At 46.5% G+C, this 26,708-nt stretch overlaps 1 protein-coding gene across 1 annotated transcript in view; it reads left to right on the top strand.

Moving 5' to 3' along the window:
• Window positions 1–9,895: 9,895 nt before the first annotated feature.
• PRKG2 (protein kinase cGMP-dependent 2) overlaps window positions 9,896–26,708 on the top strand; it is a 30,734-nt gene continuing 13,921 nt past the window's right edge. The window contains 6 exon segments of the mRNA XM_009678977.2: window positions 9,896–10,854; window positions 18,278–18,444; window positions 20,188–20,301; window positions 23,909–24,014; window positions 25,320–25,380; window positions 25,903–25,980. Of these exon segments, the coding sequence (XP_009677272.2) occupies window positions 10,319–10,854; window positions 18,278–18,444; window positions 20,188–20,301; window positions 23,909–24,014; window positions 25,320–25,380; window positions 25,903–25,980 (1,062 nt within the window). The 5' untranslated portion in view covers window positions 9,896–10,318.

Here is a 26,708-nt window from a genome sequence, read left to right as displayed (position 1 = left end):
CTCTTTGGAAATTCAGAAGCTCTTATACAGAAGCTCTTATACAGCGCGCCCCCCCCCCCCCCAAACTTTTATCATCATAGCCATAGAAACAGACTGCTCAGGATGCTCTTATGTCATTCAGTCTCTTGATTAATTAGGAAGACAAGCAATAAATTGTGGTGAACTTAGCCCAGGGATCTTCTTAATGAGAGATTAAAATCAGAGATTAAATAAAAACAATGGGATGAGGAGCTGCCTTTGCTGCAAGGCAAGAGGAGGATTTTTCTGGCAAACGGTAGCAGGATGAGGAGCAGAATACCTCTCTCGGTACCAGCTGCACTCAGAGCGACTGCTGCCTTGAGGCAATCTCTGGGCAAGACGGCAGCCCGATCTCTTGCCCAAGAGAGGGGAGGGCTGTGTCATGTGTGATGGGGAGGGGGGACCACGAAGATGACCTGGCAGTCGGGCAGTGGGTGCTGCACCTGGATTGTCACTGACGTGCTGGATAGCTGGTCGCTCCATTTTTCTGCCTTTCCCTTTGCGGCCTCCAGCCTTGCTCTGTCCTGTCCGCGGAGACAGCACGGTCTTTGGGGAAGAGGCCTCTCTCTGGAACCGGTGTACTCGGATACTACTTAAGGCCTGTTTACAAAGCTGTGAAAAGTGAGACTGCAAGTGGCTGCGGGCCTATGTAGGAGGTTACTATAAGGCAGTTAATCAAGGGCTTCGTTGGCCTTTGGTGTTTGGGGAATGCTGCTGTATCTTATGGTGTAACACGCTCACAAAGTGGTGCTGTGACTCTCTGTGCCCTGCGTACCAGGGCTCGATAACTCTGGGACGATACTGACTTTGGCCAGCTCTGCAACCAGCTTTATGTAGCAGCTTCCTCTGAGAGCACCTGTTGGGAGAAGATGCATTAAATGAGCTAATGCTTTTTCTCCCATCACGACCTGCCTGGATCCTGGGAATCAAAACAATGAGAGGACTCGGGAGCAGTGGTTCCCAAGGGTTTCTTTGTGTTCCCTGCTGTTGGAGCAGCAGTGACCTCTCTTTGCTCACACGCGTGGCCCTGCAAAGCACGTATTTTTCAGGGGAGAGTGGGTTTTTTTTGGTCTGAAAGCCCCTGGGAAAAATATTCCCCGTTTCCTGGCAAGAAGGATAACGGTCACAGTTACTCTCTGACTTGACCAGCCAAATAGGTAAGATAGGTAACTCCCTGATGTGCAACAGTTGTTTGTGTCCCTTTTGTGCAGATTCTGTTAGCTGAACTTCGCACCACGTGCCCCAGGTTTCAATCTGCAGCCCTATAGGCCCTGTCACGTGAAAGTCATACAGCCTTGGAAGGGGATGACTGGGATGGAGAAGGGTGGGATCGAGTTGTTGCAGAGAAGGCATTGCACAGTCTGCGTTTCCCTGTGCGCAGCTGCCAGGGAGGTGTCCTTGAACGGCATATGCGCGCTTTTCTCGAAGCGTAAGTTAAGGAATCTCTATTGCTGTTTGCTTTCAAAGCAAGGAGTTGTGGGAAGCACGTGTTCTGGCTGTCGGTTCAAGCGAGCGTTCGTTGGACGCGTGAGGAGTCATCGCTTCGCTAGGAAGGCAGACCTGGGCGCTCTGAAACGTGAACTCGGGTGCTGGTTTGGCTGCCGTTAAATTTGGTGAAAGTTACAGCCACGGGCATCGCAGAATTAGACCCGAGCTCAGGACAAGGGTCAGTTCAGAGGTCTACTAATTGTAGAGGGTTTCTTTCTGTTCTAGAAAGGATCAAAAGTTTGGAAAGAAAACAATTTGTTATTTGAACCCGAGGCCAGTTTATAAATATGGTTCGGGAGTGCACCTTGCACAGAGCTTTTGTGAAACTCATGTCTGGTTTGCTGGAGAGGCAGGAAACTTAAAACATGTAGAAGTAAAGAAAACGTGTTGGGAGGGAATCCCTCCTACCCTTGTCATGCAGCATATTGCTTGGGAAACGTGTTTAACAGCTGGCAGCGTAAGAAATCTCTGCCAGTCCCTTGTGGCTCATGGAAACAAATTGTTGGAAACCAGAAACGGTCTTGGAAGGGGGAAAGTGTATGTTCTTCCTCTTGGGCAAACCTTTGGCAGTTGAAGCCCTGTGGCGGGAGAGCTTTTGTGGTCAGACCTGAGGAGATCAGGACCGGTTGGAGAGGAGAAGCCCTAGAGCAAAATCGTCAGAGATGGGCTGTCGGGCAGCTGATGTTCGCGCCCTGTGCCGAGCTCAGAAGACAGGGACAGCACAGGAAAAGGAGTTCAGTCCGCCTCGCTGCCCCGGTTCCAGGCTTCGTTTACAGGCTGCTTCTTTTTTGTTGTTATTATTTGGGTTGCCTCGCAGTTGCGGAAATGTCTGACCTGGACGAAGCACCTCCTGCTAGGTTGTCTCCCTTGCGCCAGCTTTCTTGCCGCTGTCTGTGCATCTCCCCCTTTAGCGCATTGATGTTGGTGGAGCAGTCCTGGTGTGACCAGCCCCTCGGGGCACAGCACGCGCCTTGAGGAGCCTGGCAGCCTGGGGGGCTCCCCCGAATTTGGCAGAATGTGTCTTGGCGTGGCCAGATGATAAACCGCTGGTGCTGATTAGCAGTCTGTTTGTAGCCGCCTTGCTAAAAGTCAGCGCTGGAGCTCATAAATGAAAAACAAAGCCCAAATCTTGCCATTGCCCAGTTGGGCAAGTTGCCATTTTCAAAGATGTGAAGAGGAATAGAAGAGATTAAAATAGGCCCCGAAGCCATTGGTAGTTAAAGCGCTGTGAGTGTGCTCACGGTTCAATTGTCAGGTGCCAAATGTTTTATTATTCCAAATGCAGGGCCGTGATTTTTGTTTGTCATTACTTTGAGCCAGGAAAGAGAATAGCTGGGCTGTCTCTGAGTTATGTTTCTATGGCAAGTTTTGACAAGGAGGGGATTGGAGGAAAATTGACTTTTAGATGTGGTATTACCTCAAGAAAGCATAAGTGCCTTTCGTTTGCCTAGGTCTTTCACGCGACAAGGACTTGCTGCTGGAGTGAATGAGGCAGACAGTGAGAGTCACCCAGCCCCTGGAATCGGTGGTGACGCAGCAGGTAGAAATTTGACGCTGGCGCTCAGATTTTCGATACGTTTTCATCGAGAACCGTAGAGCTTAGACAGTTTACATCTGCTGCAGATCTGGAGCTAAGTCGTCGTCGTCATTATGGGTCTGCTCCAAAGGTGGTTGATGTCAGGCGGTTTAGGCTGAAGCTTTAGACTGGAGACCAAACTTTAGACAAATGCAGCCTTGGTATGAAAAGCTATGCTTTCTGGTATTACAACAGGTGAGTTAGAGTGTGCCTGTTTTTTCCCGAAAGAAGGGTTACTGGCTTGTCAGGCTAGCCATCGAGTGAAAAGCAAAAATCTCTGAGGATACAAAGATGTTTTCAGAAACAGGCAAGAAGCGGTAGTGTTACTCCATAATCCCTAGCTGTGCGATTCGTACCTGCAAGGAAAAAGAATATTTTTGATACCATCAAGTTTGCTGTTCTTCTGAATACGAACCCAACGACAGGGAGGCAGAGTAAGGGCCCTAAGTCTCTGATCCATGTCTTGATAAGAGACAGCACTGCAAATGGAAAGGATCAGAAGAGGCCTTTTTTGTGGTGCTTCGTAGGTGTACGGTGCTCCAGAAGCTTGCAAATGTAAGAATGGGAATTATGGGCTATAGGGCTTGCGTAATAGGATTGGGCAGCTTTTCCTTTTTGTACGTGCTGTCCAGGAATGAAGGAAAATGAGAGGGGAGTTGTTTTCCAGAGGGATTTTGGCTCTGTCTCCCTTATGTTTGAGGAGGCCGGTTTCCGGGCAGTGGAAAGCTTGTTGGCTCTGTGTCCCCTCTGAGAGGGGAAGGGGCCGGTGCACCCGTTCTGCACCTTCATTGTTGTCTGTGCCATCTTCTGGCACCTCCCTCTGCAGAAGCTTAGAGGGGTGTTTGGGCAGCTTTGTGAAGTGTGTGAGTACCTGGAGGCAGGCAGAGACGGTGCAGGGCCCTGATGTGCTTTCGGGGTCGTCTCTTCAGGTGCCTTTTGTGACCAGTTGGGCTGCTGGATCACTAACTGCTTCATTGCCAAGCCCCACTTAGACCTATGGGTCCGGCTGAAATCCCTTTTTCTTTCTTATTCTGTGTCTTCTCCACACATACTCACACACACACACACACACACACACGTGTGTGCGCGTGCTTTGAGTGGTGGCCCTTGTCTTTGCGTTCTCAGCTGCCTTCACCAGGTCTGCCAGCCGCTTCCTGGGCAGTTATTGCTGTTGCAGTTAGCCAGGAGCCCCTTTGGGTAGGATGCAGCGCTGTGCTTAGCCTCTGCAGTGCAGTTTTTGAGAAGTCATGACCGACTGATAAATCAAACATAACAAGGAACAGATCTGGCCCAGGATGAAATCTTCTGCTCGCTGGCGGTTGCAAAGCTGGTCAGTTTGAGTTCTTAGTGCAAGTGCGAATGCTACGCTATGGCGTTGTTATTATTGTTATTTTTTGTCTCGATCTAAAATCGCGAGATCTCTTGGTGCTTGTGTAAAGGGAAAATCTGCGTTGAGCAGAACCTTCTTGCTTCGTTCTGAGTGAGAACATCTTTGAGCAGAGAGTGCAATTATAATGTAGTTAAATGGCTCTCCTCCCAAGAAAGTGGTTTTGACTAAGATCACCTGCGAAAGGCTCTGTTTGATTTCTGCAGCTTCGTGCTGTTACAGAACATTGCGATGACTGAAAAACCCAGCAGCCTGGGATGCCGATCTCTAGCTCCTGCTTTTTCATCCGTTTCCGTCTATTGTGGGATATAAAGCTGTGTGATTCTTGGTGACTTTCAGTTGAGGTGAGTCACCTATAGCAGACCGTGAGACAGTACAGCAAGCAGCTCCCAAATCGTGGACTGTAGCGCACTTGTACTGACCTGCTCAGAGAGGGGCAAGAGAACAGATAATCAAGTTAAGAGAATTATAAAATGTAACATTCCCGATGTTTGCACTAATCAATGACGAATAAAATTGATGTTGAGTCTAGATTAAACAGAGCATCGGTAGCTGTAAACCCACTCGTACTGCTGAGCTGAAACAGATGCTCTGAGACAAAATGTCCTGTAGCGCATCTCAGGACTGTATTGAATTGTGCCGTTTGGGATTGCCAGAAATGTTACTGGCTGGGAGAACTCTTGTGATAATTCTGCACCAGCCTAATTCTCTGCTCTGTTTTATTTTCTGTCTGTCTTTTCATAAACGTGTGTTCAGCTTGCAGGTTCTCAGACTGACAGGAAACTGCTTCTGGTATTGTATGGAAAAATCTCTAGCAAGTGTTGGCACTGTTGCTCTTGGAAAGCTGCTTCCTGGGATATGCAGGTGACTGAAATGATGCCACACTCTCCGTCAGGAGAGTGTGGTCCCACGTCCCTTCCAGAGCTCTGCAACTCACTTCTGTGTGATGTTGGGCAGCGCTGACCACTCAGGTCTGTTGAATTCAAAGGAGGGTTTACAGGCAGGCAAGGTTGGTGTTGGGTTGCATGCTGGAGTTCCTTGGGGTAATTTAGGAAGATGCATTTAGAGAGGTTTTTCAGTAGTGGCGTTGCCAGGAAGCGCACTGCGGAGGGATTTTGGAGCAAAGATTTTGGAGACAGTGTGAGAAGCAGTGATGCTGGTGTTTCTGTGCCAGTGCTGGCCATTTTGGGTAGCAGTTTTAAGTTTATGAGCTGGGAGAAGAAAGCATTGGAGCTGAAGGTGAAAGCGCTCTCAGAAGGAGAGGGGAAGTTGAGAGGAGAAAATCAGAGCGCCGGAGTCCTAGAGGCTACAGCATGGGGTCAGACTAAGGCTGCTGGACAGCAGCAGTAGGAGAGGTGCTGGTGCCGCTCTTTGGCCGTTGTAAAGTCCTTCCGCTTACAGTTTGGCACGCTGTTCAGGTCAAACAATCGTTGATTTAAAGAAAGGTGGTTTGAATCACCCTACAGATAAGCGCCAGGAGAGAACAGCCCTTGGTACTGAAAGCTACACGCTCCCAAGCAGCCCCTGCAGAGTCTCGGCTGAGGGTCCCCACACCTGAGCACAGCCGGGCCAGGGGTGTCGGGGCGCGCCGCGGCATCGGGGCTGTGCGAGCTGCGGCAGCCGGGGCGAGGCTGGGCCACCAGCAGAGCAGGGGTCTGGGCGGAGGGGCGAGTCCGGCAGCGCCAGCACCCCGGGCCGAGGAGCGGACCCAGCTTCGGAGGAGCGTGGCCCGGGCGGTCAGTGCCGCTCTGGGCTGAGTCCCCCGAGCAGCCCGGGCTGGCTGGGGACACCGCTCGGTGCCAGCACCTGGAGGACTTGGCATCCCGGGCCGAGTCGCGCTGCTGTGGGGCGGACGCTGCCGGGGCGCAGCCTCCCAGCTGCTCTCCTGGGTGGGTGGGTGGGTTTGGAGTCTGCCTAGTTGATGGCCATGTCTCTGGCTGTGGCAGACCTCTCGAAAGAGGGTGTGAGATGCTCTGTAGGTAGTGGATGGAGCATGCTCTGTTTTAGGTTTTAGTCTCGTCCCTAACCCCTAGTGGGTAAAGAGTGGTCAAATCTTTGAGGCGTGAGGTTTGTAAGGTTTCTGTTAGCATGAACTATTATACCGTGGAGTTACCTGTCAAAAGTGGCAGCCTTCTCTTGACTCCTGTTACACCCTTGGCCGTGAGAGTTTCCTGCAGCATTAGCCATAAACAGCACCGTGCGGAAACGGAAACCTCTTGGTTCTGAATTTGTGCCACGTTGTCTGCTGGCTGTTAACTGTGTCTCTGATGGGGGAAACAGAAGCTCCCGCTGGATTTGCTCTAGTGCATTTGTTATATTATGAGCTTTAATCTCCGAGTCATCATCCCTCTGGAAGGTAAACCTATTGCCTGTGTGCATTTGATCTTCATACTGGATTTTTCTGTGCCCGGGGGCGTTCTGCCTACCCATTTGTGAAGTTCATCCTAAAAGTCATCCTTTTCTGGAAGGTGGTGACTGCTGCTGCATTTAGTGGTCTATAGGAGATTGCCACTGGGTTGTGTGGGTTGACATATTTCCTGTAGTCTCCAGTTTTGCTGTGTTTATTGTAACCCTTGTTCTAGTTTTTGTTTTTTGATATGGTTGCCCACTGAGACGAGGTCTTTGGTTAAGCCGTACGTGGTGACGCGTAGCTCCCTCTTCTGAGTTAAGAGGAAGTTATTTGGGCACCTTGATGAGTGTGAGTTGTTTAAATCCTCCTCTCCAGTGCAGATTGACCTGTGATGAACTTCATTACTGGCACACCGCCCGGTCACCGAGCTGAAACAGCAGACGCCAAGGTGCATCCAGGGAACGGGGGCAACAGGCACATATAGTAAAAAGGCAAAATGAAGAAGCTCTGAGAAGAAAAGCCTGTTGTCAGGAAGTCCCGTTTTGAAGTGTGATGTGTGTTGCCCAGCGTTTCAGTTCTGGGCCGTTGTAGAGAGCGAACGAGAAGGGAGTTGTGGGTTTGTTAGAAGTATGGTTACAGCAGGCAGTGAAAGCAAATTGCTGAGGCTCCCCAATTTATTTCTTGTCATCTAATCCTTGTACAGGATCAGGGGCCCATTCTTAACCTGGCTCCAGTGACATGGCAGAAGGGATTAGTTTAAGCCATGTCACTTGAGATTCAAGCTGCAAATTTTGATGAGGCAAAAATGAGACCGCAGGGAAAAGACCTTGTGTAACAGATGTAACAGCAGGGGCAGGTCTATCTGCTGTGCTGTGAGAGCAGGGTGGAGTTGAACAGGCTGCATCGGGAGCCTGAGCAGCAGACAGCGTGGGATGCCATAAGCACATGTAGCAAGGAGAGGCCAAGGCGGGTATTTACCTCCGTGAATGAGACTGCAGGGGGGAAATGGCATGGAGAAAAAGGGAGCTGGGTTGGCAAGGATGGCAGCAGGCTGCAGAAGCCCAGACTGGAAGGAGAGGATGGAGTTGTCCCATCTTGATTTCTAAAGGTGGTGCTTTTCCATCTGCTCTTATCAGGTATGCATTTCTGTACATTTGTCACAACTGTTGTGGTTTCTCCTGTTGTCTTTTTGATACTGCTGTGAGGAAGAAGAGGTGAAAAGATACTGGAACCTGAAAATCTTTCCGTCAGGTCAGCATTGACCATTCAAAGGTGCTTTTTCTATTCGCAGGTGGTTCTGGGCTGGCAGGAGGACTTAGGAAAGGTCATGGAACAGCTCCAAAGGACGCCTTTAGCTCTTAGTGTTTTGCCATGTGACCTCACAGTTTGCTTTTGTAGCTCTGATATTTGTGCTTATCACTACATTTGTTGGCCCATGTATAATGTCTAATAGGAGAATCTATTTATCTGCTTAGAGCTTCATAAAAACATGCCTGAGAGTCTAGGTGCTCTCCTGCTGTACAAAGCAACTACTTAGAAGTAACTGTTTCAGTGGGAATACATCCAGCTGTAAATCTAGGCAAGCTTATGTAATCCTTCCTCATCGTGGGATGTTGCTAGGAAATTTGGTAGGTTGGCAGTGAGTGGCTTACTGGAAGGAAGTAGTCCAGTGCTACTGCTTCGAAACAGCTTGTCTGCAGTGCTGTGTTGTGGCAGTAATAGCTGCTTTCTGAGACTTTCTCAGCTGTTTGAGACACACTGTGTTAGGGCTATGCAGGGAGGTTTGGGGGAAAGCCTGAGAGTGGTGCTGTGGCCCGGGCAGCAGAGGACAGCCCTATGCTCCATTCCCTCCGCCTTAGTGGGGGTCTCCTCAGCCTGGAAGTATGCTGAACGGAAACCTGGCACTGCTGTGGTCCAGAGATGGGCTTTGTAGGGAGGCATTGCTCTTCAACGGGGTACGGTGAACTAGGGACTCCTGAACATTGGCTTCCCAGCAGCAATTTGTTAGTTCGTTTGTTTCCCTAAATGTATGTAGCAGAAGCATTGTGTACAGCCTGACCTGAGTAGCAGGTATTGCTTCCTTGCTCCTCTTAAAATGATAAGAGAAAATCTGCCAAAGGTTGCGTCCGTGGAGAAAGGTGGGACGCTTTGCGAACTCACTGAGGGCTGCTAGTTGCAACAAGGGCTTGGAGGGTAGGCATTCTGCTAGGACCCCAAGCTCTTTTGTCCTGCTCACTCTGATGAGTAAAAGATGAAAAGGGATAATTTCCCATGAGAGGTCATTGTTCCTTGATGGCAGTAGCTGCTGCGACACTAGCAAACCTGAACCAGTTTTAAAAGCCTATAAGAGAGTCACAGAAACAGCGCCAGCTGCCTGCTCTTGGTGGAAGTAAATGAGATCTAAGTGTGTGCTGCCTGAAATTTGCTATCAAGAAAGGACAGCAAGGTTGGTCAAACTGGTGGAGTAGTTGCTGCCACTGAGGTGAGGAAGGACTGAGTAAGGTAGTACCCTTCATTCTGGAAAAGGGAGACCTTCAGGCAGAGAGAGAGGAACGAAATCGACCCAATAGTATAGAAAAGGTGACCAGAAAGCGCTCATTTTGCAACTGGCTCCTCCTAACCTTGTGTGATGTTCTCCAGTTTCATATTGGAAGAGACAAATAAGAGGAGATAGTTCTTCATGCCAGAAGAGCAGAGCTGTGGAAGTGCTTTCCAGGCATGCTGTGGATGTAAGAGGTTCATAGGGGTTAGAGGGAAAATGAGACAAGTCCTGGGGAAGAGAGCTCCATTGTGGGTTATTAAATAGAGCATATCAGGCTCAGGGAATCGGAAGCATTTGGCTGAAGGAGTCTGTATGCTTGTCCTTTTGGTAGCCTTTCCTGGGGTTCTGCTTATGGCCACGGTTGAAGAGGGTACTAGCTAGCCAGACCCTTAGTCTGATCAGTATGACTGTTCTTTGAAGTAAGAGATGCCTGAGAAGTGGTTTTTCATTGTTACTGATTATTAAGAGCTCCAGGCCTTAATCGCATGTCCCTACTGGCAGGCAGAAGTTCACCCACTGAGTAGGGTGGTCTGTATACTCAATAGCTGTTCTTCAGTTGGGAAATGGAACAGAACTGGTTTTTGTTTTTCCTTCCTTCCCACCATTTTCTTGCTTCAGCAGTAGAGCACAAGCTTTTCTTGTCCCTGCTGTTTTTGTTTATATTGTCTTGGTAAAGCTGACAGAAGCTTACACATCTCTTCCTTTCTATGCACACACACACAAGAAGTGGCAGCCATCAACCTTTTGCTTTGTATCCACCAGCCTACCCACCTCTTCTCCCTGCCCTTTCCTCCTCCTGCTTTCAGGACCGGAAAGGATGAGAGCATAAACTGTGATGTTAGTTATAGTTGTATACCTCAAATTCAGCTGACAGTTAAATGCAAAACTCCTGAGCTACCATGTGATCCCAAACAACATTTTTGTTCTGGTTGGGCAATTAAGTAAACCCACAAATGTATGTTATTACCTAGGTCTCTGGAGAAAATGGGGAACAGATCAGTGAAACCCAAGCATCTGAAGCAGCTAGATAGACAGGTAGCAAAGCTCTCTAGTGGCTGTGCTGGCAAGGGTAAGTTTTTGAAGGACCCAGCTCTGGGCATCGGTGTGACCGGGCAAGCTGATGTTCTTTGCAGCAGGGTGCTTGAGCTGGAAAAGGAGCTGAAGGAAAAAGATGAAGAGTTACAAGGCAGTGAATGCCGGGTTGCTGAGCCTCAGAAAGAGCTGGCTATGCAGACTAAGGTCATAGCAGAACATACCCAGGAACTTCAGAGCAAGTGTATACAGCTGAACAAACTGCAGGATGTTGTTAACGTGCAGGGAGAGAGCTCTCTTCAGCCTTCTCCATTTAAAGTGTCTCCAAGGATTAAAGGCTCTGCTAATGGGAGGAGAGGTGCAAAGGAAGGTGTATCTGCAGAACCGACAACTTGGCTGTATGACCTGAGCAAGCCGGCTAGGTTTTCCTTTGAAAAAGCAAGGGTCAGAAAGGATTCCAGGTGAGCTCATTGCGTGCCGTTTGTACACGTGTGCGTCTGCCCTTGCAATGACATACTCTTCCGGAGAAGTCCTTTCCCGTTTCCTGCCTCTGCCCTCCAAAGGGCAGTCTCTTCATTATAAATGCATATGTAAAGCGTGTCTGCCTCTGTTTTTTATACTTTTCATGTCACTGTAGTAGTTAGACACTCGGTAGGTTTGTGGGGTTTCTTTACTAAGCAGTACACTCAAACGCTTTGAGACCGTGAGTTCTCTCATTCTTTCAGAGCTTGCTAGAACATGTCGCAGTTGAGGGTGTTCCCGCTGGTCTTTGAGGAACGAGCGTGAGGGATGTATGAGGGCTCTGTTAGGGAGTTTGGGAATCGTCTCCGCTGTGAGCTAAGCACAGCCCAAAGCTCTTCTGAGGTCCAGGCTTGCCTTCTGCTTACAGTTGAAGCTGGGGTCTGGAGTACAGAGATGGGCATAAGGCTGGATGCTTCCCATAGGCTCAGATTGTTACAGTAGGGATAGTTTGGGAGGAGCACCTGGCCCCAGCTTAACTCTCTCGTGTGCAGTACGGACCCTTATTTTGAGCAGTGGAAAAACTTCCTCCGTGAGTCCACTGTTGACATAGTCTGGTACAATATATAACAGAATGGTTTGTAGAGGGTGGTTATCTTTCTGGTGGCTTTTTCCTGCTTTCCAGCTTCTGGCAGTCATGGTTGAGGGACCTGTCTATTAGGAGGTATCCGGATTGGTATCCTTAAGCATACCCTTAGGCCCGCTTTTATCTTGCAGTATTCCAAGTGTCTGCCTGAGCATAGTGCTGGCCAGATTAAGTCTGGACTTTAGCCAGCAGCTCAAGTGTCTCGGATCTGTGGGGAGCTTTATTATTCTTTCTTGAAGGTTTCATGGCACATTTGGATCTATACTATAACTGCCATGGTACCAGTTGTGAGTCTGGATTTAGTTATCATCAGTCATGTGCAGCATTGCAGGTTAGAAGTGTCTCATGAACCAGGAAGGATGCCTGAGTCACCCTCAGGAGCTGAAGGCTTCAGCTAGCAGTATTTTTGCAGAGTGAGGGAACTGTGACAACATCCTACCTCCAGTGGCTTGGCAGTTTTAAAGAAGTGTTTGAAGAGTAGTCCTTCTGTAACTACCCGTCTTCTCCCAGCGTGATCTGTGTACTGGAGCACACCAGATGGTTTTCTAGGGTGCCTTCAGAAATACAAAATTGTAACAGCACTAAGGAGTGAAGCAAAGCGAATAGGCAGGCGATGAGGAGCAAAGTCCAGCACAGACATGGCTGTTCAGGACAAAGACTGCAGCTTACACAGCCTAAATGTAGGGCTGATCAGACAATAGATGAGGTAAGTGGAGAGGGTTTTTGAAGTGCTCAACCACTGAATCCAGAAAGAACATTTTCACTGTTGTTGTATACTAGCCCCTTTTTCTTTTCTTTCTGGAAGAGAAAGGAGCCTGAGAAAGGAGAAGTTGTGGGCTTTGATTCTTGTTTTCCCTCTTTCAGCTCTTAGACTCCGATTCAGAGATCATCTTTGTTAGTGGTAGGGTTCCCATTGATTCAAAAGGACTTAAAACAGACCATTTCTGCATTTATTCTGATCTTGATTTCACTGAAAACAACTCCTTGTTTTAGTATTGCAGAAAAGGCAGCAAGAGCAGACCATTCTCCCCTCTCCTCCCCCCCATTTACAGCTTTCCTATTACTCTCTTGGTACCTTTGTTTCCTTCTGTCCTTTTCAAGGCTTCCCCAGTTTCCTTCCTTTGCACGCTCTTTACTTTGAATTCAAATTCTGGTCTTCTACAATGGCCCTAAACTTTGATTTGTCTGCTGACTATTGTCCTGAGTGTCAGTAATGTGAGAAAGAAATAGAACTCCTGATTTCTATTTCATTGTCTAGTGCTAGAAAACACACAAAGTTTACCAGAGTAATTAGCATTAGAAACTGTTTGTCAGGTGTTCTTTCCAAAATAAAAGAAGAGGTTGCTCCTCAAACTGCAATGAAAAACAAATTAAAAAGCAGTTTTGGACATAGGACCAGTCTCCAGGTTTTAATACAACAATAGCTGTTTGACAAATATGATCAGAGTCTTAGCTGATTAAAGAGCTCCTGTGGGCTTCCCTCATGTGAGCCAGGATTATGACCGAAGAAAAACCTATTTTACAGTACGTGTTACACAATAAGGCATTGGAGGGGCTGGAATTGAGAAAATCCCTTCTAGGATGTCCTAACTTTTGATTACATTATGCCACAGATGAATATCAGGGTAACCCTATAGGAAAATATTTCATCTTCTGAATGTTTTACACTGCATTCTTAAGAAAAAATAAAATAATTTCATTAAAAGATTTTAATTAAAAATTTTGAAGAGATTCAAGATTTACTTACCAAATAAAAATTAAAAAAAAATCTTAATTAAAAAACTAAAATGATTCCATCGTTTACTGTTTTGTAGCTCTCTGGCTCTTGGTAGGACATCAGGTGGCCATATCCTGGGTTTTCCTCTTAGCTCCAATAGCATGGCCCAGTAGTCAGCAAGACAATGAGATAGCAGAGTGTGGAGTTTTATTATTACTGGCATTACAGCAGTTACAGATTTTGTTTGTGTGTGTGTTTTTACAGTGATGTTTTATATTAGTATTCTTTTTTTAAGTCTAAAATCACAGGTAGAAGATAGGCAATCAGAGTAGTTCTATTTTATATACAGTTGAGTCCCCAAGAGTTCATATATTTTTCTAGCTAAGAGTCTGAAACTTAAATCTGTTATGGTATGGATCCTTGTTATTTGCTTTGCAGTAGTGGAGAGGAGTTTGTCCAGACTTTAGGCTTGGAAAGACTAGATAGCTTGGAAGGCAATACAGCAGGAGCAGGTGCCTAAAGTTAATACACTTATAAGATACTAATGCAACCTCTGTCCCTGGGGATAATCAAGTCAAAACACTTGAAGAGCATGGCCAGAAATCTTTCAGTCATTTGCAAGTTTGCATTTTTATTCTGTTGCCCCAGCCAACATAATATTAAGATGTGTATCTGCAGTAGCTTCTAGGCCTAGGCATGAGGCTTTTTTTTTCTCCTCTTTTTAAACTTTGGAGTTAATGCATTTTATAAACCCATACACATTACACACAGAGGGAAGAATGAGTAGGTACATGCATACATTTACACTTTCTTCAACAAAAGAAGTAATAGTGAAAGATCTTGCTCAGACATGTTGTAGGGGGGGAGTCTTTGGGCAAACATTGTCTTTTTTTCTTCCAAATATTCATAAAGTGACAAGTGTGAGAAGATATCATCTGTGTTAGAGGTGTAGCAGCGCTGTAGATAGCACAGCAATGTCTGAGTGCTAGGCATGCAGTTGTTAAAGCCACCATCATCTTGCTACTGAGACATCCAGTGAAGGATGGAGCATCTGGTTTCCTTTCCTGAGCTGTAAAGACCTTAAGTCAGTCCAATTCAGACAGTTGCTGTAGGTGAAAGGACTGTCTGGGAGGTCTGACACAAGAATAACTTTGTTATCCTTAAGCCTGTGATGACCTTTCCAAGTAAAGCTTCATCTCAGCATCTAGCAGCAAAGTCTTTATTGTCTACAGAATTCTCTGTCCACTGTAATAAAAAACTACTACTGATGCTTTATCCTAACAGCAGCTCTAGAAGTGTGTTTAGACATGCTGATGTAAGTGGCTGTTAATGCAACTTAGTGCAGCCCTACTTTCCCATGAGGTTGTTGCAGACTGTTCCAACCAAGTTAGGAAAGGAGCTGTTTCAGAAGGAAGGGAAGGGAGAGGCCAGGGGACACTTGCATTTACATCGAGTTCAGACCATTGCGGGTCACCTCGAGAAGCGCTTGTACAAACAAAGGGCATAATCACAGAGGATTCATTTTGCAGGGCTTTTGAGTGGAATACTTCTTTGCTTGGAGTAACTCACCATGAATGATTTTAACACAAGGCCTAGAAGCTTTGCATGGTACTTCAGCTGTCAACTATGAGTGGATGATTTCTTGTGTCTATTTAATCTCTGGAGCTAGTTGAAGAACTTGCTGTGCTCTCTACTCTTCCAAAACCCATGGATTTTCCTCAATGGAAATCTGAGCTGAGGAAAAAAGTGGGCAAAGGTCTTAACATTTTGGGGGGTTTGAACATGATCTTATTGAAGAGAGATTCCTCCCAGAAATCTTTCAAATGGGAAAGGTTGTAACATCTTTTTTGCACAGTTATTCATGTGCATCACCAAGTACCTGTGTCTGTGGGGCTTGGTTCTCTTTCTCTGTGTGCTTCTAGAACTCGCATCCTGCCCCAGCAGTGCTTAAGCTGCCTGTGTGAAAGCCCTTCCCACTGTGGGCTCAGGATCATGACCCTATTCAGCCATTAGTCATTGTTGGCCAGGGAAAGAGAACTATACTCAACTCTTACGCCCCTTACCAGTCAAGGGCAGCAAAAATCCAGACTTTCATCTCACTAGGAGAAGAGGGCATGGAAAAAGCATTGCTCCACAAAGGACACATCATGTCTTTGTCCCTGTGTGATGACACCCAGGTTCCTCTGGCTTACCATGGGTATAGCTGCACAGTCCTGTTCTCGAAAAGGAGTCCCTTGGCTGGCAAGTGCTATTTCTGGGGCTGCTGGAAGAGGGACACATCTACAACAGCTGGTAAACGAAGCCAGGAGACAGGTACTACTGCAGAGATGGAGTTAGGTGGTCCAAGAAAGCTAGTCCTACTGATGGTAGGACTTAGAAATGCTTTGAGACAGAAGCATGAGTATGGGGAGCTGGGCACCCCACTCCCCTTCAGTCTTGCAAAGTATTTGCAGTGGCTAGCAGGAGTTACAAGGTTAACTGCCTTCTGTCCTTCTAGGAGAACTTGTTACTCCCAGCAGCCATTCTCCACATTGGGGTAGATACTGGGGAAGCTGAGGGAAATGGTTGAGGACTGCCTTTGCAGAGAGCTGGCATGCTCATGTGCTGGTGGGCCATGAAATCAGCAAGCCACTGATTCAGAACCTCAGCCATGGTTTTGGTCATCTTTGATCCTCCACTCCTTTCTGAAAGGGGTCTAATCTTCTGTCCTGTCTCTCTGGCAGCTACAGTACTTGCTCTCAGGTATCACTTTATCAGGCCTGTCTATCTTACTGCAGTATTGTGTGCATGACATAGGGCAGGGTCAATTACATCCTGCTAGTTTTCTGCTAAGAATGATACTGTTTGCAACTGTAGTCTACTAGAACTCTTGCTTTTGGGAGAAGATGAGGTTTTATTCTTTCTGTTGCAGGCTCCAAGTCCAATCATTGCCACAGCTATTTGGTTTTGTTGTCTGGCCTCTTGTTGTTGCCATTACTGTTTCAGGCATTGCATGCCTGGTAAGGAAGGCAGACCTGACTGGTAACATTAGGTAATCATTCATTCGTAGACTTCCCCTCAGAAGAGGTGTCCACATGACCTAGTTTCGATGATAGCCTTTTGTTTTAGGAGTTATCAGCAAGAGCAGGCTTCAGGAAGTTGTGAGGCTGCTTATCTTGTTAGTTGGCTTGACTAAGCATGCATAGTAGTAACACTGGAACTGGAAGGCATAGGTCATCTCTCACTTTACAGGTGGAGAAAAATCCACTCAGCAAGTCCCTAAAAGCTCCATCAGTGCTCCATGTGATTAATTGCATGCATTTCTGTCATGATTCCAAGCAGTGCTGTACCTCCAGGGCTTTGTAGGAAGCCCTTGGCCTAAAACATACCTCAGCCTATGAAAATCAATGGACTGCCAAAAATACAGACAGACAGCTTCCCTCTCCTCCCCAACTCAGTTGCTCATACCTCCTCTTTTTCCTGCATGTCTCTGTAAAAAACATGTCCCAAGCTCTTCTGGCAGCAGCTCTTGTCCCTGCAACCACTCCATTTACCTGTCAGTACTTGCTTTTGCTGGAGATGATGCAGAGGGGCTGTCCTAGGGAGCAGCAAGAGCAGGACTGCTCCCCAAGGGAAGGTGATGCAGGTGCCAAAGATAACAACTGCACAGGCAGCAGGCACTTTGAGTGACCAGGCCACAGACCCACACAGCCCAAGGCAGGGTGGCAATAACAGGTCCGTCAGGAGCCCCACACAAGAAATGATGAGTCCGGTCCAGGGGCCATCAAGGAGCCTTGTCAGGAACAACAGGAGACAGGGCCAGAGACAGGAGACAGCAGAGGCCCAAGGTCCATCACAGAGGCAGAGACAGGACCGCAGCCAAGGCCACAACATAGATCCAATGTCCATCCAGGAGAGAAAGCCCAAGACAGCACTGGAGACAAGCTACCTGGAATGCAGGTCCAACAGCCAAGCAGAAGGCAAAGCCAGAGACACAACCAGCTCTAACAGCACTTAGCAAGAAGACAAGGCCCAGGCCTGGCCTGAAATAGAGCAGCCAGGCCAATGGGCAAAGGAGGCATGCATGGGGCTCCCAGGTGAAGCTGCTCAGGGCAAGTAAGGCTTCTTACTGCCCTCAAGGCCCCAGCTGGCTGGCTTTTCGGTCACAGGTGTGCCTGCTTTACCTGCTTTCTGCCTGACATTTAGGGATATCCTGAAGATTTCCCAAAGACATTTCAACAAAACAGCCCAGGATGGCTGGGGTGTGCTGAAGCTTTACCAAGGCAGGGCCTAATAGAAAGGCGTTTTCCCAGATGCTGGCTTTCAGAAAGCAAGGAGGTCAGCGTTAATGCCTAGGTACTTACGTGCACAAGCCTTTGTCTCATTTTTGTTCTTCTAAGTACACCGTAAACGTTCCAAACGCAGCAGAGGAAAGAGTTGTTCTGGGAAGACTCCCCCGATGCCTGGTCGTTCTCCTGGAGGAGACAGCGCGTTTGTCATCCCAAATGGGCAGACTACTCCAGGAATTTTACTCAGGAGCATTTGTGCTGGTGGTTGTCGCCAGCGCAAAAGAAGAAGGAAGCGGACATAGTGGAGGAGGCGGGAGGAGTTTTGCACAGAGCTGGATGGAGGGCACAGAAAGTGCAGAAAGAAAGCGCTGGAGCATTATAAAAGTGGGCCTGCTTTTACAAGAGGCTGCCGTTCTTGGATGGGCAGCAGCCTACCTTTCCCATTGCTTTCCTTCAGATTAAGCTTAAGGCTGCACGCCTTAGTGGTGTAGTAGGGGAAGAATGGGATGGAAAGCAGTGCAAAACTTTCTGGGGAGCTTGCCATGTAGCGAGCATGCTTTTTTACATCTAACCTGATGCTTTCTGCAGGTGGGGTCACACAGGGGGAAAGAGGCCGTGATGTAGCGTGGCAGTGGGGTGCGTAGTAGCTGCAAGGATTGTAAGAAGAGTCAGTGGTACTGCCATGCTGTTGGTGTTTGAACTGAGAGGAACCATCTTGAGAGGAATGAATGTCTGGTGAATGGTATACCCCGGCTATGCTGGATCTGTTAAACCTGGTTTTTGATTGAAAGCAGTGAGAAGCAGCTCATCACGGATGCCCTGAATAAAAATCAGTTCCTGATGAGACTGGAGCCTCAGCAGATCCAAGACATCGTGGAATGTAGGTAGGAAAGGACTTACCAGCAAGGGAGTTACCTCATCAGCCAGGGAGAGCCAGGCAATCACATTTTTGTGCTCGAAGGTGAGTGCTGCTTGCTTGTACAAGGCGCGCGTGCCAGAAACAGGGAAGTCGCTTAGAAGTCCTTGCAGGAGCCCTCGCTGTTGACCTTTGTGCTCCTAAATCATTCATGCTGGCGGGGCTGAGGGCGATGGGAGTTTTACCTGTGACTTTTGTGTAAGAGAGGGAGGGCAACAGAAAGTGCCTTAGCGACTTCTACCTGGCTGTAGCGCTGTTTGCTGTGCAAAAGAGCTTGAGAGGCTTCTTTCATGTTGAACGCGTAGAGGCCAGCAGATCCTAGCTGTTGCAGATGCAGCCAAACCTCTCTTGTGCGACAGAAGAGCAGGTATAGTTTAGAATCCAGAAAGCTGCTGTATGGTGAAACCATTTCTCAAGTGAACTTACTTTCCAGTATTCCTAGGAGCTCTTAACCAGGTTCCTGTGTGTGGGATCGTGAGAGATGAGGTCTGAGTTAGCTGCTCGCAGGGTCCAGCGCTGTTCTTAAAGCCAGCTGCTTGTTTTTTCTGAGAAAAAAACCCAAACTTTGGGCTAAGATGACCTCATAAAATAACACCAGCAGGTGTGAAATTATCTTGCTGCTGTCTTCTTTGTTGGCTGCTACCGTTCTGTCACTCAAACCTAAAATTACAGCGTGCAGAAATCGGCTGTACTGAAGTTGAACACCTGGGAGCTGCTCATGGAGGGAACGCTCTCTTTCGTCATCTCACCACTAAAAAAAAAAAAAAGACAGTATTTAAAAAAAAAAAGCAAGTATTTGTAAGTCATTTGCAGACTTCTTCAATTCTGGACGGCTAGAAGGTCTAGCAGCTCGTAAGAATTAAAGCTCATGCTGTAGAGAGTCTAAACGTCTGCTTGGCTGAGGCAGGAATATTGAAGCCGGAAGCGTACATGGCACGCCTTGGAAAGCGCATCTGCTGTCTTGTGGCTTCACGTAGATGGGTTAGTGTGAAAAGCTGGGGCAGGGGGTAGCTGTGCTTCTCCAACCCAGATGGTGCAGGGAGAAAGGGGAGCCAGGGCTCGTAGTGAGGAAGAAACATTCTTATTAGGCAAAATGATACGATTTTGAAAAACAGATAAAATTTTACGAAGGATTTGTGAGCCCAGAAGTTTTGGTGGCACAGTAGCCTTTTTTTTCTGAGGAGGAAGTGAGTGTCCAGGAGAGAAGAGAGCCGAACTTGCAGGACATGTTTCAGAGAGGGAGGGGTTTCTTGGGCCATAACCTAAGAAGAAATTCAGGCTTTCTTAGACGTCTGTTAGTAAGGCTCAAGGACCATTTCTTAAAGGAGGAATTAACTTGCTTTTCCTTTCTCGCTCTCTCCCCTACGCTCTGCACGTTCATCCACACACATGCGTATGAGCAGACAAACCTCGTGAGGAGTTTCTCTTATAAGCGCTGTTCTAAGACTGGTTTGTCTGGACCCCATTAGGTTATCTCAACTGGTACGACTGTTTTGCTGTAGCAAAGGTTTATCCCATCAGGGTTTAGGATTACTCTTTTCCATGTCCTTTTTGGTAGTGAGAAGTCTGTCTCATGTTTCCCTCTCTTCCACATGAAAACCTTAGATTAGCAATGCATTATTTCTCTCTGCTGGCTTATACCTGTGTTTCAAAGGCGCTGTTTGCATCCGTGCTCCCATGCCTGTATTCCAGAAAGCGGGGAAACCAGGACTGTATTGATTTGTTTTCCCTTCGCTCCGTGCAGTAGAGCTCGGTTTTAATGCATGTTATCCTGATGATTGTTGGCAGAGGGCAACCTGGAAGTCTTTCGGCAGAATGAGCTACTCTCCTCAATACCTGCGTGGACAGCGTTTGGTGAGCTAGCCATTTTAAACAACTGCACGCGGACTGCCTCTGTGAAAGGTACGCAAGGTTTATTATGACAGCGTTGCTCAAAATAAAAACAGTATGTGCTATTGTGAAGTCTCTGTTGTATCCTGTTTTTCTCTGAAGTCATCATTGCCTGCATGTGCTGACCATCTGCAGTAAGTTCCCGTTTCCTTCTTTGAGTTCTTCCTGCCTGGGGAACCTGACACGGTGACATAAATATATTCCCGTCTCTAAGAATGACCTTTGATAAAAGATCAGCCATCTCCAAAGTCTTTGATGAGCCCAGTCTGTGCAAAGCTAACTGCTAAGGAAGTCTTAGGTTTAAAGGTTGAAAGGTTTAGTGGGGTGATGGTCTTTGGCTCTTAACACTCTTGTTTCAAGTGCAGCCTGGAGGTGTAAATTACAGTGAGTTTGAAAAGATTTCAGAGCCATGTTTTTTTCATAGAGCAGATAAAGCCTAGTTCAAGAGGAAATCAAAGATGTGGGAATTTGTTGCTTTTGTACTTCCTGAAGTTTTGTATCATTAAGTTACTGAGTCTTGCCAGGCTGCATTTTCCCTTTTGTGCTTTGTTTTAATGGGGGGGGAGGAGAGGGGACAGAAAAGTAGAGCGCTAGAATTTGCGTTCAACTGAGAAATCATTATTATTGTAGCTGTAAAGTTGTATTTTTTTTCTTCTAAGTAGTTATTTTGACTCTAATTTCTTCCTTTTGGACATGCTGAATGCCTGTGTTAGGGGTAAGTGGTATTGGCTCTCTGAACATCTATTTGAAGGTGGATTTAGAACAGGAGTGCTTCCTGAATCGGAGCCTGGGAGACTAGCTTGTGAAAAGAAGAGCCCGTGTGGCTCATATCGCTGAGGACAGTTTCACCATGCTTGTTCCTGTGAATGCCACCAAAATCATACCTGTGTGTTCAGAACCCAGACTATCCAGAGTGCCTGGAATGATTAGTAAGGTATCATTTTAATTCTGTAGCAGGCAGTGGAGTGACTTGAATGTTACTTTTCAGTTGCTCCAAGGCAAGTTTCAGAAGGTTTTAGCCATCCTAAAGAAATGTTCTTCAACTTGAATCACTGTTAAAAAAAAAAAAAAAAAGGTAGCATCGCTTTGCCTGTTAGTGCACAGTTACTTACTGTGCAGGCAGAGGCCAAATTCTGTTTTCCTTTTCACAGACGTGCCATAGGAGTAGCTTGACTGAATACTGGATTATTGTGAGATCTCTCTGACTGGAAAGCTAAAGGGGCCTGTTGGGACACACAGTGGGAAATGCTGGGTAGGGGTCTGCCCGGACACTCGGGAGAAGATTGAGTCTGACCACAGAGAAGGTAGTGGGAGTGATGAAACCGCAAGGTGAGACATGTCTTCTCCAGGCCTGGCCTTCTGCGAGGCAAATAGTGGCTTTTGCTTTGTGTTTACGGTGCTGACCGGGATGGAGTTGTTAGGTAGTGCTGTGATCTAAACATCCATCTTCCCGCATAAGACTGGCTTTTAATCCATTAAGCACCCCTTGATTCCTTTTCTAGCCTGCCATACTTATTCCATGGCAAAGCAGTAAGTGATCGAAGGCGGATTGAATTCATCATCCCCATTATCCCACTCTGCACCTTTCCACCTCCTGTTTTGGAGGTTAATATCTGTCCAAATCGGCAGGACCCCTGAACCACTGGTAGGTGTGAAGAGTTCGTGTTGACTTAAAAAGGAACAAGTGGAACAAAACAGGAAGCTGTTCCTTTTTAAAAGCTGCTGGTCTTTCTCCCTTGTGCCTGGTTTAAGCACTTCATCATTGCTGGCTATGCAGATGGAAGTTATTACATTTAATCGTTTTTTTCTGTGGCTGCCTGATAAACAGAACAGCATCTGTTTATTGGATTATTTTTCTTACTAGTGCACTGTTCTATTTGACTGTATTCCTTGTTTTTCCTTTTTGCACGCTATACAGTGTCAGCCCTGGGCAGGTCCTGCAGAGCAAGATGTCATGCTATTTTAGACCTCTGTTGATGTTGATTGGCTTTTGGGTAGCTCATTACGGACAAGAAAAGGTGTTTGAACATGTAGAATCACTGCAATAAAGTCGCTTGCACCCGTATCCCTGTTAGCTTTCCTGTGTTTCTTGTAGTGGAGAAAGAGCAGTGTGAAGGCCTTAACTGAGCCTGACTAGTAGATACATCTTGGCAGCTTTTTATTGAGGCTGGATCTAGTAAACCCTTTACCTGCAGTCTTTGAGTAACAGCAAGTGAAGGAGTTTAGCCAGACAGAGCACTTTAGTGGTTGGCTGGTGCAACCCAGCAACATCTTTATATGCGGTAGCTGTATTTGAATGTGGGAACATGATTTCTGCTATGTTTGTTTCCGAATTCCTTTCTGTGTCTCCTCTTTGAGATTACATTTGTTTTTCTAGCCGTATAATTGCTTTACTCAGGAAAGGTGCAAGATGCATGAGATGGATTCTCACTAGCTTTCATACTTGCCATGTTTCCTTCATGCAAAGGAAATTGAAAGGTGTTCAGGATAAAACCAAAAACAGAGCAAAAGCTCTGTTTTGCCTCCCAGCTTCCAGAAATAATTTTTTGGAGCTGAAATATCTCTGGAGCTAATTTTTTGGAGCAAAAGTGTGATGGCAGCTGAGAGCGTACCCGTGCATCACGGTTACATACTGAGACTGGTAGCTGACCTTGAGGCATCGTTTCACAGCTGGGATTGCTCTTTCCTGTAAAGATGGTTTTGTTTGTTTCTGATGAGTTGATAAATTGAAGGACTCAGTTGTTCTAGCTTTTTCTGGAGATTTCTTTAACTTAGAGAAAAACAGTTTTGTCCCTTCATATGACAGAAGTAGACATGCTGAATATAATGTAGCATCTTTAAAAAAAAAAAAGAGAGATGAAATTAAATGGAGTCGCCTTCTATTGTTTAAAAGTAGGAAGTGTGGGATGTTCTGTTGGGTCAGCTCCAGAGGCCGCTTAGTGGTTTATGACTCTGATGTTGGCTCTCGCGCGTGCTTTCCATATTAATATGCTGATTACCCTTCCAAAGGTAATCAGTACTTTCTCCTATTTCGATTGCCTTTATATTCCCTTATGAATAGGCTAAATTGGAGGGAAAATGTGACAGGATCACTGGCTTCCATGAAATGAAATGAATTTCTTGATCTCTGTTATTCTTATCTTATTGTGTGTCTCACCAATATTTGCATGTACTCTGAATTAGAGATGGGTCCAGCACTTGCAGCATGAGTTTTGGAACCTTAGGCCAAGGTGGGTTCCTCCCCCCCACCCAAACGAGCTCTTTTACAGGCTAGATTGCAGTTCCGAAGTGAGACGACTGTCCGTGGTTAGGAATAGCTTTTCACAAGCTTTCAGCCCTGTTTATGCCCACAGTGAATGGCTAGGTTTTCAAGGTACCTCAGCTTGTTGGGTTGCGTGGAAAGTGCTCAGTGGAGGAAGCGAGTGGAAATCTAAGCCTTATTTCAGTGACCATGGTTTAAGTGGGAGCGGGATTCTTTTAAAAGTCTGATTGCAGAAGATACTGAGTATTGGAAAGTCTGGCCTTGTGCTCTATTGTACGGTGTCCTGCTACTGTGGTATCTCCCATCAAATCATTAGGAAACATTGTTGGTTCTGTTGTTTGTTTTGTTTTCCTAAAGCAATCACCAATGTGAAAACATGGGCATTGGACAGAGAAGTGTTTCGAAACATCATGAGGGCGACAGCACAAACAAGACAAGAGCAATACAGAAGCTTCCTTAGAAGGTAAACATGATACCTTGCTATTTCTGTGTAAACATGATACCTTGCTATTTCTGTGTAAGTTCAGATTACTTTGTAAGGTGCACAACAATATTGTGCCTGTCTTGGGGAAAGAGGCAGAGAAAGAGAGAGAGAGAGAGAGAGGTGCCCTGACTGCAAAGGGCCTCAATAACCTAAATATTTACCTCTGTTGCTTTTTTGAGGCTTCACAGAAACGTTTTTCTCATGTTGATGTTTTTTTCTCCTGCATCACATTACAGAACAAGAGCGTGTGCTTGATGAAAGGAATGCTTTTAAGTAATAGAACAAAGGGGTAGCAAGGCTCCGTGGCTAGAAGTTGCAAGAGTATATTAAATAAATAGGTTTAACAGACTGCTGCAGCTGGATGTTGATTTGCAGCTCGAGTAGGCTAAATTAAGTCTCTCTTAATTTATTAATGAATCCCAGCGTAAATTCTTGGACTAGGAAATCTGAAGAGAGGTAGTATAGAGTAATTCTCTCTCGTGCAGGGAACGCTGGGAGATGTACAATGCTTTTCCTTTAGGAAGAAGGTCAGATTAGCTGTTCCAAACCACAAGTAGCTGATTTAGTATTTTTCTTTCTTTCTTTAACAAAGAATGGCCGTTCCAATACGGTTTCCAAGTGAGATCTCAAGCCTGGCCACACATATAGGATGTTTTGTGCATTTTTGCATTTGCTGCTTATCTCCACATTTGATTTCTAGAACTATTTCTGTGTTGGGACCCATTAACTGGAGAGCTCTATCATTTCCAGACTTTTACAAGTCAGGGGGCTCAGGACGGAGCATGTTTTGTCATTCTTAGCAGCGGGTTCCCCAAGTGGTGTCACTGGGGTTGGATTCTCTTCTCAGAGTTGCCGTAGTAGTTCTGAAGTTTTCACCCGTGTTTGGTTTTGCAGTTTCTGTAGTGCGCTTGAAAATGTGTTATTGGAGTAGCACAGGGTCTTGTTCTTCGCAATGAATTAGGCATTCTGTGTGACTGAATGTTGACATTATTTTGAACCAATGCAGCTGCTAGAGCTTTTTTCTCATACCAGAATGCAAAGTGGATTGAAAAACGCACCCGCATTTGCCACGTTTCCCTAATTGGTGCAAGTTGTGTTGATCCCAAAAGCGAGTTTAGAATGCTTGAGCCTTATATGTTGGGTATTTTGTGTTTTGTATAGCCGCGCTAGTTTAGATGGTTATAAAATGTGATTGTACAAAGCGTATGAATGAGAAGAGGTGATGAAAAAATATTAATGATCGTTCTTGTTGTTCATTTGCTTTGCATTTCTGTTTTTTGGAAGTGTGTCCCTGCTGAAAAGCTTACTTGACAAATTAAGCAAGAGCATGGACTGCCTGGAGGTGGTAAGATATGGTTCAGTTTTTCTAAACAGTGGTCAGGGAGCTTTAAAAAAAGAAGAAGAAATAAAAATAAAAAAAGAAATAAAGGAAACTGTATCTTTAGTACAGAAGCGTTTTGAAATGGTCCGAGAGGAAATTCAGGCTGGCAGCAAATAACAACCTGTGGTGGCACAAAAGTAAATTATAGCTTTGGACTCTAGGAAGTCAAACAAGTGCATCAGAGGATGCACAACGTAGCCTGAATCAGCGTTAAGCACAAAGAGATTTTGATATATTTTTCCTCGCTTTCCCCTGCTTCATAAGGATGATGCCAGCGTTAACGTTTGTTTTAAACAAATAATGGGCTGCTGCATTAAGATATGTTCTAGATTGGCCCTCCTGCTTTAAACAGTGGAAAGCCTGCGTATTGCTATGGGGTGCAATGTGTGCGGGAGGTAGGCAGCGAAAGCCTGATGCAACATTCAGGTGTGTTAAGAAGTCTGCATTGCAGTCAGATTTTCCGAGTGTCTCTCTTTCCCCCTACAGGAGTACTATGACAAGGGAGATTGTATTATTCGGGAAGGAGAAGAGGGCAGTACCTTCTTTATCGTAGCAAAAGGAAAGGTAGGCGATGCTAAAGCTAACTGTTAGAACGCAGCCTATACGAACATCTGTCGGGATGTCAAAAGCTATCCTCAGGGGGTGGTCTTCGGGAAAGTCTGTGCAGAGAGTTGCCGAGGATGTTGCGAAGTTCACGCTACTGTGACAAGAGCCAAGAGTGGCGTGTCAAACGCGAGAGCCTGATTTTCATTTGCAACGAAGGCATGATACACTGTTCTAATTCTAATATGACGTGAGTGTCTTCTGAGGCCTCTTGGCACCGCTGTGGAGATGTGAAGTCTACTTTTTGTAATGGTCCTGTGTCGTCTTCTGGGCCTTGCAGTATGTGGCAGGCAAAAAGCAGGTTTGTGAAATAACTGCAAAGTGATGGAGGCCGAGGTACCGGGCTCAGTGGAGACGGGACTTTCAGGTGACTCAGTCAGGGTCTCCTTCCTTTCCCATGTCACTCCGCGAGGAGTCAGCCAGGGGCCTTTATCCATGAACCGTTACGTTGGGGGCTGGCACAAGACGCTAGAGAACCAAAGCAGGAAGATTTTCATCGGTAAGGTTGCCATAAGCACGACATGTCTCCCAAAGGTGTCTGTGCCTGAAGACGCTTCTTTGTTTTAGTGGGTGCGGGCAGAGGTGGTAAGTGCGTTCGTGCAGCAGCGGGGCTCCGTGGGTGCGGTGGTTGCTGTGTGTGACAAATGTGCCGTTTGCTCCTGCGAAACACTGGTGACGGAAGAGGCCGG

Source organism: Struthio camelus, chromosome 4 (genome assembly GCF_040807025.1).
Source record: "Struthio camelus isolate bStrCam1 chromosome 4, bStrCam1.hap1, whole genome shotgun sequence".
Taxonomy (NCBI): Eukaryota; Metazoa; Chordata; class Aves; order Struthioniformes; family Struthionidae; genus Struthio; species Struthio camelus.
Note: the sequence above shows the minus strand (reverse complement) of the source record. Positions and strands in the feature narration are given on the sequence as shown.